This window comes from Mchenga conophoros, linkage group LG7 (genome assembly GCF_057382185.1).
Source record: "Mchenga conophoros isolate Kocher_MC1m ecotype Shallow Benthic linkage group LG7, M_conophoros_male_GT1.1, whole genome shotgun sequence".
Taxonomy (NCBI): Eukaryota; Metazoa; Chordata; class Actinopteri; order Cichliformes; family Cichlidae; genus Mchenga; species Mchenga conophoros.
In genome coordinates, this window is record NC_140532.1 from 4155722 (window position 1) to 4177392 (window position 21671).

A 21671-nucleotide genomic window follows, 5' to 3' on the forward strand; every position below is an offset into this window, starting at 1 on the left:
TCTCCTCTGGCCTTTTTCGCCCTCATTATCATCACGAATGGTGAACGGGACACAGAAAACACAAACCGAAGCTCATTTCCCGTCACACGTTTGCCAAAATGTCACGCCAGCTATGAAATGAGAACAAACCCAATGGAGTGCCTGTGCTTCAAGTCTGTAAATAATTGTATGTTGTGTGTTATGGGCGACAAACAACACAGAATGGGTCTAGCTGAGCTATGCAACCACGGAAACTTCCAAAGACCTCTCCCCCTGTGAGGGGAGGAAGACAGAGAGCCTGCCCCAGTCAGGAGGACCAACATCGGGGCCTTGAGCTATGTGATGTGTCCTGGATGGCTGGTTCTATGTTTGATATATGTCTGAGGGCAAAGCCTGACACCCAGTCTGTCTAACCTAAATGTTCATTCAAAAGGCCCATCTCTCCCTGCAGCCAGACTGTGCCCTCTATCTGTCTGTAGGTCTTACTGTCTGTTTCTTACCAATCGGCTAACTTTACAGTCCGTCTGTCTGTCCTCCCGTTGGTCTGTCTGCTTTTAGCAGATCCTTGTCTGTTTGTAGGTCAGGTGCATTCATTTGCCAGAAAGCGTTCCCTTCCCTTAGACATTACGGATGCATGGACCTATACAATCGACTGACCGTGCCCTGGAAATGTAATCGTCCAGAACAGTTGAATGTTTGTTTGTGCGTGTACACACAGATGTGCATACAGAAGTGCAAACAGCACACAGGCACACACACAAACAAAAGAAATCCCACCCAGCTAACATGGGTTTTTTTTCCTCTGGTTGCTATGTGGTCTTGTTAGTATTTGGGCTCAAAAAGCACAGGTTGTGTGTTATTAGTCACACAAGGCTAACCTCTTTTTTTTACACAAGGCCATGCACACACATGCACACAAACAAATCCCTTCATGTCAGCAAGCCAAACTCATAAAAAAAAAAACTCGCTAATTGGCATGTTGTAATTCTGCTAGCTCCAATAATAAAAGTAACTTTTTTTCTACCCCGCTTACTTCTCTGTGTTTATGTAATGGAGCTTGTTATTTTCTGACTTTTAATATCTCCCCTCATATAACTGTAAGCTATGTAAATAACAGCCTTAATAAACCGCAGGTCCTCGAGGATTTGTTACTTTTAGGGAAATTAGGGCTGCAGTGATATAGTCCTTGCTAGCAATCCAAAAGGGTGACATCACTTAATTGCATAAAATGGATCAGATCAAGCCAGGCATGAGAGAGATTATGGCACAGGGGCAGACTGAACTGCAAGAGGGACAAAGCTCTGTTTCTGACACCAGCATTCAGAGGAAGAGAATTACATCACTGTGTTGGGGTTATGTAAAGCACCAGAGCAGCTGTAAGACCGAAAGAGATAAATGTTTTTCTGGTTTAGGTTCAAAGTTTCTATTTGTTACGGTCAGCCCGGGGTACGAAGGAGAGCAATCGAGAGATGGGGAATGAATTTGGACTGTTGCACTATCCTATATTCATGCATGTGAATAATTAAAACTGAAGACAAGTTCACCAATACTCCGCAGACATAGCCAACTGACATTCAGGCTGAAGATGTGCAGATAAAACTGTTAGTGAGCCAGCACTAGATTCCCACCTCCTCATCAGTAGGCCTAAAGACTATCCCATGGACACAGAGAAACCCAGGAGGGAGATCAAAGGCTGTGTGATCCAGTGGCTGTTATATCACCCCAAGCCTGCTCTCCCACTGCGGGGCCTCCTGTTACGACGCAGGCAACAGGGAAGACGGGGAATGCAAAACACTGACATAGTCCCGTCTGTGCATGCAGCCATCCAGGATCTTTCACCGATGTTCAGCTTGCCTCCCTTTGCAGCAACATTTACATTCCACTTTGCATTCCATTAATTTCCATTTGACCACACTTGCATCTTATTGCAGGCGATGTGAATAGTAATGAGCTGCACATATGGTCACAAAAAGACAAAAGATACAGAAAATTTAAAAAAACTGATTTTTCAGTAATTGCTCACATTTAAATAAGATCGTTTTAGCCGCTGCTGCAGAATCAATTTGGTATTTGGACGTGAACTTAAAATACATTTTCCCAACCTGTCACTTTTTTTTAAAACTCATCCAGTAGCTTCATGAGATTCCCCCTCCTTTGATCACCTTGTTCTAAACTCTGATTGAAAATCAGCACTTTCTCCCTCTGAACCCAGCAACCTCCCCTCACCCTCCCCCATCTGCTTTGGGAGATGAAGCAAGGAGACAGGCACGATTGGACCTTGTTTTCTTCCCTCAGTGGAAAGGCATCTCAACAAGCCTGCTATTGACAGCGTCCACCAGGAGAGGGAGTGGGTCAATGGAACAGAAAGCAGGGGACCATTTTGGACCACTTAACTATAATCAGTAAATGCACCCCGGTCGCAATTAGCACAGGGCCACCCTGAGAGTGTTCGTTTTGCTCACAGCTCTGTCTGCGTTTTATTCTGCTCCGCAGGAACCTTGTAATGCAAATAGCACTCCTCACATCCAGCTTCACAATGGGCAAAGAGGCGGGAATGGTGCTGGAGCATGCTGCTGTCCAGCAAACACGGTTCCCTTCCTATGTTTTGAGCAGAAATAATCTATAACTCATTGTGTATTGTTCTACCCTGTAGACCCCATGTGCTGTGAAATAAACCAGCTAGACTCACAAGCTGAGAGCAGAATCCACGTTACCATCTACTCAACATTCATACCCAAAAATTTGCCTTGATTCAGAGTCAGTCCTTCTTCGGTTTTATATATTCCAGGACTGTTATTACTTGTTGTCAGGTGCTCCGGCAGCCTGCTTTGTGCAATTAGCCCCGCAAAATGGCTCCTTTTCATAAATCAAGACTTTGTAAAGATTGTGAAGCAGAGAGAGAGAGAGAACAGAACCTTTTCTACATTTGAAAAAAACGAGGAGAAAGAACAGAAATGTGACAGGTAGCTGGTGCCGTTCTGTGAGGCTCTCCCGTGCACTGATAAACTCCGCAAATCATTTATGATTCACTGCACTTAGTCATCCATTCTCTTCCTTTTCTCCCTGCTCCCGGAAGAAAAGGCAAACAAAACAGGCAGACAGAAGGACAGACAAACAAACAGGCGGCCTTTTTAACTGATGCTGGCATTTCTTTAGAACAGGTGCTGTAGTTATGATTGATTTGAGCTGCAGTGTGCACTGACGATTCAAAGAGAAGAGCCGAGCACAAAGACGTGCACATGAGCTCAAGGAGTCTGTTAGACTCTCTCCTCCTGCGGTAACGCTTGCCTTTGACTGATTCGAGAGCAGCAGAGTGAACTTCGTCAGCAGCACGGGCGCCTGTGAAGCTTGTGGGTACAGATATTTCAGGGGAGCTTGCACCTGTTAGCATATACACACGAACAAAAGACGGCGAAATAAAGTATCTGACCTCCTTTTCCCTAAACCACCTGTTTACTGAGCCAAAAAGATAGAAGAGACTCACTTCTGTGTGCTACACACCATGCTATACATTCAGATATTCACTTTTTAATTCTTGAAATTCAAAGCATCTCACAGGCTTTTTGAGTGTTTTTAAACACGTCCACGCAAAGACTTCATGTATAAATATTGCACTGGCGCATAAACTAAAGCTTCCGGCTCTTGTGGACATCTGCAAGGGTTTGAGATTCTGAGATTCTCCTTCTTGAGATTCGTTCTGTCTGGATGTCATGATCGAAATGCCAGGCAGACCTGCAAAAGGGAGGAGGGTCGGGACAAAGGAAATGGAGAGAGGAGGCTCAAGATGGACAGAAGAAGGACACCAGAGGGGAGAGGGGAAGATTAAAGCAGTTTGAAGATAGACAGAAAGTTGTAAAAACAGGTAAAGATGGGAAAAGGGAGGAAAGGGTACGCATCCCTTGTGAAAGTTCTGTTTTCTCAGCTGTGACCTGGGCAGAAACGCTGGTTAAACTAAGCGGACCATCCTTCCTTCTCCTTTACACACACTTTTGGAATGAGCGCTCCTAAAAACACATTTTTGTTTCTGACTCAAAACCTCATTGTCACCATGGTGACACTGTGAATAACAGGACTGGTTTGGGACTTTGGAGCATTTTGTGCTCCTCGAGCACCAACATGTGTTATGCCAAGAGCTTGGCCCTTTTCTGACAAGGGACACGTGACATTGCTGGTTTCCTCTGTCTGCAATTCGAACACAGCTCGCTGTTTACTCTGCATTCAATCACTGCTATGGCTGTTCACTCGGACATACCAACGACAGCGACTGAGAGAGCAATTATATGGTTTTTCCTGCAAAAGTCTTGTTACACTTAAAGCGATGAGTATTGTCAGTACCGACTCTAGTGAAGTGCACTCTGTGTGTGCATGTGTGTACAGCAGTGTGTGAAAGAGAGCTGCCTGGTGTTATTCTAAAATAGAAATAGTGAAAATACATCCTGGGTGATTGTTTGAATCACTTTTCCCTTTGTTGTGTGTCGATCCATTAACGAGATGGTCTGCAGGGAGATTTCTGCCTCGCTAAAAGTGAGGCAGAAATATGACTGGGTCAGATTTGCAGAGAGGAGCTATATCGGCTCACAATGGAGGAATTATTATAAATAGAATTATTTTTGCATTTTAAACTTCCTTCAAAACCCCAAATTGGGGGCGCAAAGCGCTAACAAAGACATGCCAAAACTTTAATAAGACATCACAAGGAGTTATATGAGAGGCAAGCATTTCTGCAGGGGCAGCTATGACTCAAAGCCAATAATAATAACAATGTCATGGGTAAAATCTATACTTTTCTGCACAGAGAGAGAGAGAGCACAAATGCACAATGTACACAGCTGGTAACAGGCTGCAGATGAAAGCCAATTTGGGTTTCTTTGTGTAACCGAGAGCTTCAGTTGGACCACAGGTCCCTGTGGAACAAAGACAGAGAGAAGTGAGGGAGCGATGGAGAGGGGACGTGATAGAAAAGGCAGGAGAAGGAGAGAAAGATAGGGCGTCCTGGCCCACCTGGGCAAACAATAGCAGCGAGATGAGAGTGTGGCTCAAGGGCCCTGCCTGTCCCTAAAGTACACAGCTGGCGGTTGGGACAAGGAGGAAGATCAAAACATCCGTGGTCTAGTTCAGGTGTCGGACATTCAGAGGCAAATGGACAATTTTTGGAACAAGAGCCTTGGTTGCCATGACGACTGCTGCAACAGAGAGACTCTTTTTAGAACTCGAGAAATGATGCATGCAAATGTTTTTTTCATTCATTTCAGCAAAAACGTGGGACAAAAGGGGGTAGGCTTGATTTGTATACCTTCATAAAAGCTTCAAGGACATATTATTTAAGTTAAAGGCATTTGCCACTCATATCAGACTATAACACTTATTTGTGAGTTGAAAGCAGCTCGCGCAGGATCGAGGGCTCCATCTCAACCAATCTGCGTAATACAACTCTGCCTAGTGCAATGAGCTTTGATTTCTGTGTAGGAAGCATACACAGAAACTCTACTCCATGCATTGGAGATACTTCTGAGATTTTCAGGGTTTTGAAAACTGTAAAACCCTGATAATCTCATTAAAGTGCAATTTTTTTGTTGGAAAAACTTGGGAGTTGCCTGTTTGACACATGCCAATCACTAAAAAATTGCTGCAGACAACGCACACACACACACAGAGGTGCTATCCACGTCTTGATGGGTCAGAGCTGCTCTGGCTGCACAAGTAAAACCTACACAGTATTCAAAAGGCTGATTGGCAGCGATGGCAGATAGAGAAGAGGGTGAATATGAAAAGGCCAAGAAACATCACAGAGGGGAGAAAAGGCCTCTAACTCCCTTACGCTGGTTACAAGGACAACAGTCTTTGTTTATAGAGAAGCCATCTGTTTGATGATATATAGATTCTGGCTGTAATGAAAGACTGTGTGGTGGTGTTGCTGCTTCCCTGGTGTCCCTGCTGTGTTTAAAGGGGTGACGTGAGTTACGTCCAGTTCACGCTGATAATACACACTGAGATGTTGTGTTGTCTCAGCTCAGCGAACGCCACTGGGAACACACCTGGTGTCACATTGCACGTGTTTACTGTGTAGGTGTCTGTACGTGCAAAAAGCTTCATAGTATTTTGTAAATCAGTTGATCCTGCACATCCATTATGTGCTTTGAGAAACATGGAGCATGTTCTGTATAGCAGCACACAACATATCCTCTGTTTAATCAGCCACTCACATACACAACGCGCAGGCCAAATTGCCTTGTACGCTTGAGCAGCTACTGTTCACATTTATACTGATTAATTTCCTCTCTTGATCTTTTGGGTCTTTTTTCTTCCCTTTTTTCCAGTTTTTTTTTATATAGTGTTTCTTTTTTTATCTGCACCCTCACTGGAACACTTCCTTTGCTTCCTCCGTGAGCTGATATATAGCATCTTAATGCTCTTTTGGTGCCTCCCAGCTTGTGCGCCTAATAACCAGCTGAACCCAACAGACAATCTGACGCTCTTCGCTCATAAAACGCTGGGATTAGTCTTCAAAGCTTAGTGGCTAAGCACACAGAGAAAGTTCATTAGTTTGCAATGCCCTTCTTTATGAAATTTAGCAAAGTAGTACTCTGAATTAACCAATAAAATTCACACCATTTCAGCCTGTCTGCAAGACGTCTCGAAAGCAATGGGTTTGCTCAGAAGTCGACCAAAACACTCTTGGATGCCGCCCCATTCCTAATGCTAACCCTTTTAATATTTAACCAGGATCCAATACAGGAGTAATTATTTTTCCAAACAAATTACGCCTCAGGCCAAAACCACCGCAATCTGATACACCACAGCGATACATTCCCCGTCACAAGGCGCTATTAGTCATTTTAAATTATTTATCAAGCTCGGGTGAAATAGGATTTTCTTGAGACCCATTTTATGACAAGAATAGAGCTTCAAAAGAATCTAGAGCAGCTTTTATATTCCAAAAAAAGCTATTTTTATGAGAAGCTCCTCTGGCTCACCTTCAGGAACCCCTGGGGACATCCACATGTGACACAAGGTCAAAAAAAGAATTAAAGTGCTGACGTCAGTTATGCCAAAAGTTTGCTAACAGATGGTTACATCAAATCTTTGTTTTCCTGAGAGTCGAGCATTGAACGTCCGATAAACGATAGAAAATTCCTGTTAACAATCACTGTGTTAAATGCATTCAGAACTAAAGCAGGGAAACTTTTCCACGTCACCCATCAAACCTAAATGCTTGTTATTCAGAGTGTTATTAAAGCGATAAAAGTGCAGTGTTAATAATCAGACTCTAAAAGTCACATAGCATGTTGCTTTATGACTTTATGAGCGGTGCTGAAAATAGCCTGTGTGGTAAGAACAGAGCCTCGTTTAATTCTGCCATCTGCAATGAAACAGAGCAACGTTTTTATAGAGCGACAACTGTCACCATGAAGATGAGCTGTGGTCGAACATGTTCTTTCAAACCAGTAAAAACAGGAGGGAGACACGGGACGTAAAAGCAAGGAGATAAATTTGTTAAAACGGTAGTTTCGAGAAAATCAAATTACTGTGTTTGTCCAGGGACGATACTAAATACAAACTGATATGGAGATGGTGGGGTGGGGCTAATCAAAGCCTCATTTTCCCTCCATACAGGGGCCCCAGCTGGCTCGACGAGTAATGTAGAACTCTGCCCATTTGCCTGCCAGAAAATTAGCCAAACTATTTACCCTCATATATGCACATTAGCGAATTCCTGCAATTGAGAAAACAAATGTGTCTGTTTTGTTCTGTAGAAAACTTTATGGGAGCCTGCATGGGCCTCTGCACACCAGGCATTCTCTGTCATGGGGCAATCAGTCCACACACACACACAGCCAACTGCTGGTCCCCACTGACCACCCCCCAGTACTCCCAGTCTTCTCCCCAGCTGGACAGCTATTGCTTGTATCACTCTCTCAGTGTGTGTTGTTGAAATTCTCCCTTTTCGACTCTCTTCACAACACTCTGTAATTAGACCACTTTGAATTTCATCACATGGCCTGCCTTAAATTAGGAAATTCAAGGTCCCAAAATGAACATTTCGCTTTTTTTCCTCTCTTTGACAAGTCTCACTGCCCTTGCTGCATATTTTCCATCGTGGTGGTAGCTTTTAAATATTCATGCAAGTGGATGGAAGAGGCGAGGGGGGTGGGGGTGAAGGAGAGGAAGGCAAGGGGGGGTGGCAGAGAAGAGAAAGGGAAGGAGAGTGGGAAGGAGCCAAGACACCATGCGGTGGTGGGGGCTGCTCCCTTACTGGAGTTCCCTGTGGAGGGATAGTGGGCATACAGGAATGGCGGAGGGAGGGGATCAGCAGGAGGCCTCATGATTTATTTAGACCCGGGGGCACCTGTGCCAGTCAGACGCTGATGGCAGCTATCACCCTGCCAACCCGCTGGTGCTTGAATCGGGGAAATTAAAAAAAAGGCAGACAAATCTGTGGCAAAGAGGAAAACTACTATAGGACTGCTGCTGTGAGAAATTTCACCTGTCCTGTTAATGATTTTCAGGCTCAAATGAGAAGAAAAATCTATTGTTCGGCAGACAAAATCATACAAGCCCGGCGATTTTAATGGGCCCCCACTTCATAATTTTAACAGCAACGCTACGCACACGTGTAAGGTTGAATAAGTTGCCACTTGTGCGGTGCCATCATTTGCTAAACAGCCCAAAAGCTTTGTTGAGGAAAAATCCTGTGTTTCAAATAAGCCAATCAATATAGAGCAGCAAGATTGCAGCCTTAGTGAGTCTGAGTGGGCGGCTTGCTGTGTTTTATCAAGGCAGCTTAATTTCCGTCAGCTTAATATCCTGGGAAATGTATGGAAATTGAACTGTGAGGGAGAACAAAGACAAGAAGCCAGGATAAAACGATGTGGAGAAACTTAGAGAGCACCGTCTTATCATAGAAACACTCGGTCCCACACTAGGTGTGTTCACACACACACACACACACACACACACACACACACACACACACACACACACACACACACACACACACACACATCCATCATCAAATGCCTCTTCAACAGTTAAATATTTCCCATGTATTATTTGCAAGGCTGACTGTCAGTTTCAGACTGCTGTATATGTTCCAATCCATATGCTTGACTACTGGTAGTTAATTAGCTTAGCTGCTACATGTCTCCTGCTTCCTGACTGCTCTGTGGAGACACATGGAAGAGCTGCCCAGAGGCAAATTATAAATGAGAAGCAGGTTATTAGGATTCTGTCATGCATACTAAGGTGTTATGACTGTCATAAAAAGCACCATGGTGAATACACAGGCCAGTAGTCCTGATAATAACTAATGACTTCAGCATTCACAGTCAACAACAAAAGGTTGGCCTTGGCCCTTACTGGTCACAAGCTCCACACATGAAGCTAAAAATACATCAACTCGAAAGTCAGCAAAAAGAAGTACCGGTGTTCAACAGCCACTCAGTCAGGCTGAAGCTAATGAAAGTCATTTGCATTAGTAATAATCTGCCACTGCTTGGGGTAAGCGTGCACTGTTCCAGGCATTGGCAAGGAATGCAAAACAACAGCCCTCTGCAACCTGGCCCTCCACCTTCCTCCGTCCCTCAACCCTCTTCTACCTTACTTTTACTTTCTTACAATCTTCCCATAAGCAACACCAGCGCTACAAACAGCAACGCCACTACTAAGCTAATGTGCCTTTCCCCCTTTTTCCAATGTGTCTTTTCCTCCGTAGCAACCCGATCCTGCCATTTACCTAGTTTTCTCTCCCTCCCTGGCACATACACACGTACACTTTAACACACGCTTCATAGAACAGTAACTAATAGCAACCTCATTCATTAAAACACCCCTTGATGTTTCGCACGGAGGCAGGGTAAATGTGCTGGAACGCCTGTCCTGTCTGTCTGATTGTGTGACGCTAAAAACAGATAGAGAGATAGACAGACAGGTGGAGCAGAGACTCATCTTAAACTCAGCAGAGACTGCACCACCCGTGATGGAGACGGATCTATATTTAATGAGTTATTAACATCAAGACGTAAACACGGTGGAGTCGTGGATACTACGAATTAGCCGTACCTAGCTTTACTGCCAACATGAATACAGAAAACACAGAGAGTTACATAATATTAATAGTCAAGTTTCCATTTGGGAAGCATTAAGATCTCTTCTGCCAGAAGCCTTTAGCCTCAAACTGATAACACTGAGAGTACACAGACCCTGGCCACTTCAGATCACTGGTCGCATCAACAAGCCCATTCCTCTTTCTCAGACACTCTTAACTCACTTTCCTTTCACTCACAGTGTCTAATAAGCTAACTCCTCAGGCCTCTGTACCTCTGCACTGTATATTAAGTCTCTGATCCTTAGTCTATGGTGTTCATTTGTCATGTGTAAGTATGACTTCTATAATGTGTTCAATTTAAATAACAGGTGCAAGCTGGGAGGTTCTGACATGCGTGCAGCGTGTGCAATGCAGCTTCGGGCTTCTGGGTTGTTAATATTAAGATTTTTAATTACTAGAGGAAATGACTCGGTCTCCGTCTCTGCACCCCTGTCTTGTGGCACTTGAACAAATCGGTGTAACACATCCACTGTGTAGAGAGAGAGCCTTTGTGTGTGTGTGTGTGTGTGTGTGTGTCTGTGAATGCATTCAAGTGTTACACTATTTTGTTAAATGCAAAAATGAGCATAAGGATGAAAAAGGAAAGAAATGAAAAGGAAGCTGGAGAAAGATTTCTCGCCTCCACCCACCTAACCGCTCACTGCATGCTCCTCTAAGTGTTCAGTATGTCTAAACAATCTACGGAGAGAAGTCACATGAAATGTAACCAAGTCTCAGACACATATCAATTTGTTAATTGTTGTGGTACATGTATGAAAACAGATGCTTTGGGTTTTACTTACTCAGGTTTTCAAATGATCTCTGTGGGTTTGCACCTTCCAACCACGTGCACAATTCTGTTTGAGGAGCATTAGACTATGAAAAGTGGTCTTTGGAACTACTTTCTACCAAATATTTGGAGCACTATCTGAACTAACAGCATAGAACGTACAGCATTCAAATTTCTATTTATTTTTACTGTAAAACTGATGGAATAAGTGATTTTTTAGCAGGTTTTAAGTCATATACCAAAACGTATGTATAAAGAAAATCTAGAAATGTAAAACACGGCTATTATTTGCATGATTTGATCTTAAAATATTACAAATAGGAAGCCAAATAGCAGCTTCAGTTCTTGCAGAATCTGTTGGTAAAAGAAAATATTTTTAGTTTCTAGTCTACGTGCGAGTTCTGTTACATAGTCACACTTGAGTTTATCTGCATTCCTAAACAATGGCAAAGTCATCGGATGTGAGTCTGCGATGGAGATCAAGCAGGATAAGAACTTGTGTCTCCACCAATCCCTGCCCCTGTGCGCACCTCCCTTTCTCTACCAGCAGTCATCACGAGGTCTGCTGCTAGCAGCTGAACTGCCTCAGGAAACTTTACATAAACTTTAATAATGTCTTGCTGCATTCCACCCATCTCATGGCCTTAATCCGAAGAGATAAACAGGGCAAAAATGCCCAGCTGGGACAACACAATAATCCCTTTATCTGACACAGGGTAAGCTTGACTAGCCAGATTACCTGTTACATCATTAGCTACAGGAAACAGGGGAGAGGAGGAAGAAGAAGAAGAAATTAGGATAACCAGCAATAGGTCACGCAGTGATGTAATCAAGACGAAAAGACCACAGAATCCTTAAGAAAAGGACAGAAAGACTGTGCTGTTTCATAATATACATAATCCTAAAAGTATAGGAGTCCTGCAGATGGGCCTCTTTAAAGAGGATAGATGAGCTTGGTGACATGACCCTGTATTTGCTAAGCACTGAAGTAAATGCAGTTGAAACTCTAGGAACCCTGAGAGCTGTTCTTGTTTACTTTGAATACTGGTATTTTATTTGCATAACTCAACCTTGTGGAAAATCCATAACTCATTGCAAGGCTGTTAAAGCACATGTAACGTCAACAGCAAACAATATCGGTGACGTCCAAAACACAAACAGCTGCATGTGAGGTTTATGAAATTAGCAGACGGAAGCAGATATCAGCGAGTTTGGAAGTCTGTAATGTCCGAACGGGGCTTAAGAATGTTTTACAGTCTTATTCATATACAAAGAATGAAAATGAGACAAATAAGAAAAACAAATACACGTTTTATTGAAATCAAAGAATACAACACAGGGATGCGGTTACTATTGTGTGATACTGAGCCAGCTTTCTGGAGCCGTGCAAGCACACCTGTGTGTAATCTCCACCCTTTAAAGGTGCAGGCAACAGAAACGGCCTTGCTATCTCCTCATCAAAGATGGTTTGATGTTCGCCACTGAGCTTTTGAACTCACTCTGAACTCTACCCGCAGCCAAAGTTTGTTTGTGGTCCAAAATGCATACAATGTTAAAACACCCCTAGTGTTCATTTCCCATGAGCTCATTTTTTGAATTAGACGGAAAGGCTTGCCTGATTTCACACAATCAGTTCTGGTAAAGCACACGTATTATTAAAACAGTCATTACGAAGTACAGAGATCCCTGTGACACCTTATTCCCTCCCAGAGCTTTACACCAGGGTCACCAAGTACCCGCTCAAGGCGTTTGACGGATTCTCTGATCAACATGAGACTTTCTTTCCCCTTTTCTGCTGCTAAGAGTGCACGAAGGGATGATCTCTTCACTCACCTGCACTCTTTACACCCAAGAAAACAAACAGGAGCATTTTATAACCTCCTTGTTGACCTACAGCAAGGCGCAACAACAGGCTAACAGCGGTGTTTACTTCAGGATGAGCTACTTAAACCGATATAGCAGCACTCCCTTGCTGACATGAGCAACACAATTCCCACGTAGGGATCTTAATGTAATATATGCTGCTTTAAAAGTCAGTTAAGCAGAAAGAATAACAACAAAAACTATCGGTCATTTAAAATAATAGACTTGTCAAATGTGCCAAAATGATTTAATGCTGTAGATACACAAAGTCTGAATCCCATGTCTGTTCATTTGCTCTGTTGTAACCTTTGCCATCTTTCAACAGGAAACAATGATCTTCTCTGTAACACATTTAAAAACCCAGCGATAAACTGTAAAGATAACAAAAGCAAGCTCTTCTATCAACAGAATCCACTCAGTGGAGACCACAAACTTCTCCCAACAGAATCTGCACTATGCACAGTTGTAAAGCTACCACCTGTGTGTGAGATCTCTGTGTGGGTCTGCGTGGTACCGTAGCTGACACACACACCTGTTCGTCTTCCTGAGGCCTAAACAAAGCTCCTCTATGTACAGACAAGAAGACGATTTGACTCCACGCACACTTCAGGCTCTGCTAAAACCCAATCACACTATTTACTATGGGTAAAAATGATTTTTTCAAAAGTACTGAGAGAAGAAAGAAATGCTGCCCAGAGAGAGTCATCTGGTTCTAATGCAGGGCCCACTGGTGTGGATTACAAGCACATATTACAGGAGAACTCCAGCTGACCCTCGTCTCTATCCTGGGGGAAATGGAAGCCAGCTACGGTGATGGGGGGGTAAGGGTCTGGGCAGTAGAAGGGTGAATTGAAACTTGGGGATAGATTGCTACCTCACATGATTGTGGTCCGTCTTTCAAATTCTCTCTGTGAAAAACAAACAAACAAACAAAACAAAACAAAAAAAGGAAAACCACGAAATTCTCAATGGCACCAAACAGTGAAATGGCTTTAGATATGCTCTGTGGTTTCTTATGTCTTTACTAGAGTCTCAGCAGGTCTTCTCTATTCATCAAAGTAACACTAAAGCATGGTTGGTGTTGTTTTGTCCTGCCCCGACTCTTTTTTGATTTTTGTTTCTTCTCAGTAAGCCTTTGAGTTTTATTACCCTGTCTTCTGTCGGAGAAATTTAACTAGGGGGGTAAATAAGTACAAGAAAAATAATGGTACAAAGAGAAATCTTCAGGGGAAACTCAGAGGGTAACAACAGATTTGGATGTTTGGCCCAATAAAGAACAATCTTGAACAAACAGAAAGAAGCACGTTGTATCTGCAGTCATACATATAATAGCTAACTAGCCCGATCTCTTACCTGTAGTATCTGGACTGTAGATAAGTGGAGCAGACCGCTTTGGACACATGGCTGGCTGAGCCAAAGTCGATGACTTTGACCCTGTAGGGCTGTCGAGATGGGTCCACCAGCATGATGTTCTCTGGCTTCAAATCAGCATGTATCAGTCCTAGGCTCTTCAGTTTCATTAGCGCTGTGGCCACTTGCTGCAGCACCGGTCTGATGTATTTGAGAGGCAGAGGGCTGAACTTGTTCTGCTTGAGGAAGTCGTACAGGTTCTGCTCCAACATCTCAAATACCAGGCACGTGTGGTTCTTGTGCTGGAAGCACTCGTAGGCCCTCACAAAGTTGTAGTCATCTGCGCTCTCCGTGCTGAGACGTGCCAGGATGCTGACCTCGATCTGACCCTGCCGTGCATACGATGGGTGGTTTTTTAAGATCTTGATTGCCACTATCTCGTTTGTGCCCCTCTTCCAGCATTTGACCACCTGCCCGAAGGTTCCTCGTCCCAAGAACTCCAAGACTTCGTAGGTGTTGGTCATGGAGCAGAGCACCTCATGCTGCACCAGCTGGTAGTCTCCCTCGTTGTTGGAGCCGCTGTTCTTGGATGTTGCTGTGGAGGTGGCTGTGGCCACCGTAGCCACCGTGGCTCCGCTGGCTGCTCCGTTCTGGATCATCGGTGGGCCGTGCTCCTCAATGATCTGCACGCTGCTGTTGTTGTCAAGCTCTTCGCTCTTGCGTTTAAGCCCACATCGCTGATAGGTGTCTAGGAGACTGACTGTGCTGCGGCGCGTCAGGTTGTGAACACCAACCCCACCACCCACACCACTGCCACCTCCGCCACTTCCACTACCGCTACTGTTGCTGCTGCTGCCTCCACCCCCGCCACCCAGCAGAGACCCCACGGCCCCCGAAGTGCTGCTGGCTGAGGCGACCACAATGTGGCCCGCGGTGGCTGGGAAGACGAGAGCCTGCTCGTAGGGCAGGGTGGAGCTGGCGACCTGCAGGGAGCTGTTGATGCCTAGGGGGCCGCTGGTGGCCGACACGTTCTTGCTGCTGTTGTGGCTGTAGGCTTTGCTGTGTGTGCCGTACCCTGTCATATCCCAGTTACAACTTTGCTCCACCTTCAGTTTCTTCACGCTAAAGAAGGCACTTGACTGGAGAGTGTGAGGGGAGAACACTTGCACTTGCGAGGCCATACCTGTGACAAGAGAGGAACGGAGGGGGAGGAGCAAGAAAGACAGGAGGGGGATGAAAGTGAGAGGTTAGGAATATGAGAGTGCCTGCAACACGAGTGGTAGCAAGAAGCTTTAAATAAAGATAGCTTGGGTCAGAGCAGGTCATTAAAACACCAAGCATACATATATGCTGATACATCGTCATGCAAACCCACTGCACTTTTCAACATCACGGTAAATGAACCCTTATAAAATAATCATCCATTATAATAAATGGATCCACAGATTTAAACCCACTGATGAAAAGACTTATTAACCATTAAAATGTCATCAAGCATTTGTCGCTTCGGCATCAAGTTGTTTCTCAGAAGTGCTGTTATCTAACACTTGGTAGTAAAACATCCGAGCCTAGATCATTAAATCTGAAGCCAAATTGTTTTTGAATGCAATGCGCAGTAATGGAGGGTTTCTTTTAAATATATTTGTTATATAACATAAAAATGCCAAAAGGTTTAGCCAAAAGATAAGAAGATTTAGACTGAGCAGTGCTTATGCAAACCACTGGTTCATGCAAAGGAAATGCCATTTCCCCACTGTTCCCATCTGCGGCAAAGTAAATAGGCTCAGTGAATAGTAAAAGAATACCCTTTTCATCGGACACTCCACAGAGACAGAGGAGCCGTATGAAATCATATATAAAAGTAGGAGCACAATAAGTGTAAGTGAATGATTGCAATTTCCTTCCCCACCACTCAGCCCAGCCCTGCCACTTACTGGTACACAATTACTCACTTTGGGGAAGGTAGTGGAAGAAATTTTGCTCAAGTAACTATGAAAACAGGAGCGAGAGGGACTCAACTCCCTCTCAACCACAGATCCTGAAGACAACAAAACAAAAGCAAAACTGCAGCGAGGCTGTGCTCTGAACTCCTGGGAACAAGCTGCCTCAGAATAAGCAAAAGCTTCTCCAAGCAAACAACTGCCCAAAAATAGTTCCTTTCTTTATCTCTTTTTGCAAACAGGCTTGTTTGTAGCATCAAAATGATTATTACAGCACGAGATTATATGAGACTTGTACTAATGATATGTTTAAATAGTTTCCAGTAAACCCAAAATTAGTTTACTGCTAACAAACTAAGAGCTTCCACCTGGCCTTGCCAACGCCCACACACACACACACACGCGCGCGCGCGCATGCACAATTAGGCCACTGCTGATCAACTGATGCACGATTCCAAGATTATTACCGCCACAACATGCACACAACACTAGCAACCCTTAAACGTTGTTTACTGCTGGAAAAATTGCTGCTTTGTGTGTTTAATAGACATCTTGGAAGCTGGAAAGTTTTGCTGTGTTCAAAGATAATTAAAGGACCACACTCCCCCCAAAACGGGATGACTTCTATAATTGTGGACTATGTTGTGTGGACAGAAAGCATTGAGGAGAGGACATGACTGGTCACTTTGTCATTATTAGCTCCTTTCAGTGATGATGATGATTAATTCAGTAGGATGCTGGCAGCCCTCCACTATACTTTGCTTCATTTGTTTATTTTAACTCTCATGACCTCTCTTCCTCCTGCTTTTGTGGGGTTTTTTGGGTTTTTTTAGGTTCTCCTCTGGCCTTGCTTGGACGTACTATTTATCTCTTTGTTCATCTGGTCTTAGCCCTAATGCAGCAGGATTGAAGGCAGAGTGCACATTACAGTGCTCGCTGTAAGCTTGGCAAGTGTTGCACAGTAGCAGATAGCACCTCCGTGTAGCAGTTATTTAGAGGCTTAGCCATGTTATCAGCACATATGTTGTCTGAAAAATCATTAATGTGTAGAGTTTTTTTGTAGTTTAAGTGGTCACACCTGGTAAGTTCAGGTCCAGACTCGCAGGTAATGAAGAACGTCCGCTTGGCTATTAGGGGCAAGGCTCTCTGCTAATCACATAAGCCCTGAAGGCCAGATGTCACTCCTTGGATTACCAATTCCTGTGTCTGGACTTTACGCTAAAAATAATTTGAATGATGCATTGCGTCACAGAGCAGTGTCAACAGTGTGTGACTGAGAGCCTGAGAGGATAATCACAGGCACAGACTGATGAGCACAGAGATGGATGGACGGGCACAGAGCCAGCCTGTTTCTCGTATGGAAAATTCCAACATTACATATCTGCCAGCGTGATTGTGGATAGTTCAAGGTTTTACAAGGCCAGATTGGGCTTGCTGCTCTTGCATTCGTATCACACGAATTCTTCCTGAACCGTGATCTTAGTCACTCATTGACTCCCTGTCAGTTTGAACCCTGTGGTCAAAGAGTTCAGTTAACATTGTCGACACAGTGCAACGAACTGAAGGCCAAGCCTGTTTGTCTAAATTGGGGAAGGGCTCTGAAAAATAGCCAACAAAAATCTTTAGAAATGTACAGGAAACTCTTGAAATTCAGCTTTGTCTGTCGAGATATTCGGCACAGCTAAAGCTAAAAGTAACAACAGTTTAAGAGCCTTGTGCAGAAAACAGATAAGTAATTAAATGAACTAAACATAAAAGGTCAAATGGCTGGAATGTTATCTCATGACAACATACGCAGGAAACAATGTGACCAATTATACTTCATTTCCAAGGCAGCACCAGTCCTCATGAATCAGTCTTCACCTTGAATGAAGTTTAAAAGTATTTATGATTCAGAATCTGAACAGCCTCTGTCAAAAGACTTTCCCTTCAAATGGTCCTCTTGAACTTTAGCTAAATTTGTGAACTCTGTGCCAAGCAAAGAACAGCAAAGGTCCATTGTTGTACATTTACAATGCTGGAATGCCTTCAGTAGCCAAGGCTGTCCATTTAACATACCTAAAGGAGCTCTGTGTGTCCCGCACACTGCAATTAAGCATACCACAGAGGCATTTTCCCTTGTTTAGAGGCAGCATGTTGAAATGGTAATAGTCAATGTTTTCAGAGAGATTACTTCTCTGTCAGGGGTTTGTTAATCTTCTTTTTGGGAGTATCAGGGTCGTTCTGCATGCCATGTGAGGGTGAGAGATGGACTGAAAGGGAGGGGAGAAGAATAGAGCGTGGAGAGCTGGGGCCATGAGTGGCCCTCACATTCTAGCCTGTGACCTGCTTCTGTTTGCTGCCTTTTATTAAACCTGTCATTTATACTCTTTTGACAACTTGGCAGAGTTAAACACCAACAAACCAACCAAATAGTCTTTTGTAATTACGAACAGTCTTATAAAACTCGATTACTGCTCAGCTCACCCATGGTTATTCTCAAATATCTATGCTTTTATAGAAATCCTCATTTAAAATGGCTTAATGTAATGTAAATGTAATCTTTTTGCAGTTTGCAGGAAAAACGAATGAAAAATAATTCTAAGAAATTTAAATATTTATCATTCACTAGAGTTCCTGTTCCGTGCTCTCTCTGTACCCAAAGGACCGAGCAGAGCGAGACACAGTACCAGGACACCAACAATCACCTGGGAGACAGAAACAGGAGTCAGGTCTGTCTGGTTGATGTCTCCTGGCCTGGTTATATTTGGACTACTTCCTGAGGCCTAATGGCTACTGACACCAAAAGAGACACTCTGGTGACCCTGTTGCTTTACTGGACATCTCTTTGTCTGCGGACTGGAGGGTGTTGGGTGGTAGGCCAAGTCGCTGTCTAAAGAAGTGACTTCTGCCCGTCTAGACAAAGCATTATCTCATTCTTAGCTGCGTGTTTGCATGATTGTGCTCCTCCTCATACCATTTTTTAGATAGAAGACAAAATAAAACATTCAGTGTTATTCTGGTGCCCAGAAGAGCTGCTCTTGTCAAAGACTCTATACTGTGTCTATACTATTTACAAAAATGGACCTGTCCAACAAATTGAAAAACCTGCTGTAGCTCCAGTGACTTTGTGGCCAAATGCAACAGTGAACACGCCACTGCAGAGGAAAATCGTGTCCATGCAGAGGTTTTTAGCCTGTGTTCCTGCCTCCTGCCTGAGTTCTGTCCTCTGTGGGAGAGCTGGAGCTTGACTCTGCATGGTCTCTCTCCCTTTCTGTTTTCCCCCCTCTCTCTCTCTCTCTCTCTCTCTCTCTCTCTCTCGAGGCCACTATTGACCATCCTGTCTGCTTTTTTAGCTCTCTCATCTCTGCTTATTTATAGAATAATGCATCAGAAAAGCTTGTGGGGAGTTGCTGTCATGCAGGCTGCTGCTCCATCAGGCTTTGCGCTCTTTCTGACTACAATATTTGACCAGTTGGAAGCGCCTCATCACGTCTTTTCACTCTCTTACAAACACACAAAAGAGTACAATCTAGCATATGGGCAGACCGAAAGGCAAATATGAATACTGTTTCACAGATAAACACAGCACTTTTTAAACTGAAAATCAACAACATGCCAGCTGTAAATGTGACACTCCCTCAACTCTCCCCTTCCTGGAAGCAAACAGCCAAAGATACAACATGTTGTGTTAGCTGCGAGATAACATGTTCACTCAGCGCTTGTTAAAATGCACATGCGTAGATACATAAACATGAACACACACATGTGTCCACACGTGAGTGCGTGCAGGAGCACAGATACAAAGGAGTGCATATGGCTCCACATATTTCAAAGCAGCTGATGAAAAACAACAATCTGAATTTATTACCTTTCTTAGCGCCTACCTAAGCTACGACACTTTGAGTATTCGAAGTTCAAATGTTAACACTTTTGTTGTAAAAGTCAAAAACCTACTACCCCAGGACAACTGTGGGCAGATAAGGAAGCAGTTATCCATGTTGTAAATGTGGTCATAAAACGGCTGGTGCGAGAAAAAACATTTATACTGCTAGGTCAGCCTAACCAGCTGCTGAACAGGGTGGAGGAGAGGAAGAGGAGATGAGGAGGAGAAGCACGAGTGGGAGGAAGAGGAGGGTGACAGAGTGGGTTTGCTTGTGCTTATTAATCGAATCACGAATGTGTGCACTAAACTTCCTTCGCACCAAAAGAAAGAAAGAAAGAGTTTGGTGCAGGGAGGGGAGCTAAAAATTTACCCAACCGTGAACCAATGGCACCTGTTAACACAAGGCTTGACTACACTGCCAGTGACATCCACTGTATGCCTCAAGCTGTGCTGCTTTGACTACAGCTCCAACACAGCGCAGGCAGGGCCACGCAGAGCCGAGCGCACGATAAGCAGCCGCTCTCCACAATGCTTATCATTTAAACACAGTAAGAAACAACCCGCTAAACCGTACTTCCTCTTATGTCATTAGGCTTCACAATGACACAATGTAATATAATGAGATCAACATACGAGAACTACAGGCCAAACCAGTAACCAAACATAGCAAACAATGGGGGAGGACATACAGATGAGTGTAATGTGGGAGAAAGCACTGTACAATGGCAAATTGATTTGAGAGCAGCCAGAGCACTATGGATTATTTTCTGCAAACTGCTCTGGTATCCAGGAGCTCTTTGTTGTGAAAGTGAATGGCGGCCTTTTTGCCGGTCTTGCAGCGCACCTCAACCTGCCCTTTTAAAAGGTTGCCACTTAATTTAAGCAGACAGAAGATATGTAAACGCAAAATGTAGTTAAATGATGGTGCGACGCACATGTCCGTATGCAAAAATGCTCAAAGCCAGGTTCCTGTTGAGTGCAAATCAACATTTTAGTCATTATTCAAAGTAAAGCACAAAAGACTAAAGCAACAATTCACAGATGCAAATCTCGATTTCATTTCTAAAGCCTCGAATTATAATAACAGATTTCTTCTTTTTTAATTGTTTTAAATGCTCTTGACGCAAGATATATTTTGAGCAGGAATTCTTATAAGTTCATCTGAGCCATAACCATAACAACCAAAGTGTTTACTCTTTTTTATATTGTACAGTAAATACTATTTGCTGTTGGTAAAACAAAGGAACTAAGAGTATAATAGAAAGATATTTTTGAAACGATGGTCCTCCCGGCCCTGTCCCATGGAACAGGCTACCGCACACTGGTTTCGTATATGTTTAGGACATTTGTGTAACTTTACGATTAACTGGTCGCTCTGTGGATTTCTGCTAAAGGCATCTTAGCTAAGCAGCAACAAGTGTCATGAAAACACCACCCCAAAATACACTTGCACACACACTCAGGGGAATTAATTTGTTGCACACATTGAAAACCCAGCGGTGAACCCCACTAAAGGAGGAACCAGTTGAACCTGAACATGCACCTGGGGACCAATCAGGCAAAGGCAGAGCCATCACTTCCCGTATTTCCAAAACACAGCTGTATTCAAACTTGCAAACGGATGGCTTAAAAAAGAAATCTGGATATCTGACACCTTATTTCTCATCAAGTAAAAGGAAAATAAAGAAGAGCCACTTTGTCTCATAACGATAAGTGATGATGGTGGCACGTGAATCCCACTTTTTACTGGTTCAAATACAGTAGACACAGGAAGAAACGGGCAATTTCGTCTATCACAAA

At 43.7% G+C, this 21671-nt stretch overlaps 1 protein-coding gene across 4 annotated transcripts in view; it reads right to left on the reverse strand.

The window, feature by feature from the left end:
* Positions 1-21671, reverse strand: part of hipk2 (homeodomain interacting protein kinase 2) — a 68773-nt gene that overhangs the window by 37936 nt on the left and 9166 nt on the right. For all 4 annotated transcript variants that reach the window (XM_085281613.1, XM_085281615.1, XM_085281614.1 and 1 more), the window contains exon 2: positions 14070-15249. In XM_085281613.1, the coding sequence (XP_085137739.1) occupies positions 14070-15249 (1180 nt within the window). The remainder of the gene's footprint in view (positions 1-14069; positions 15250-21671) is intronic.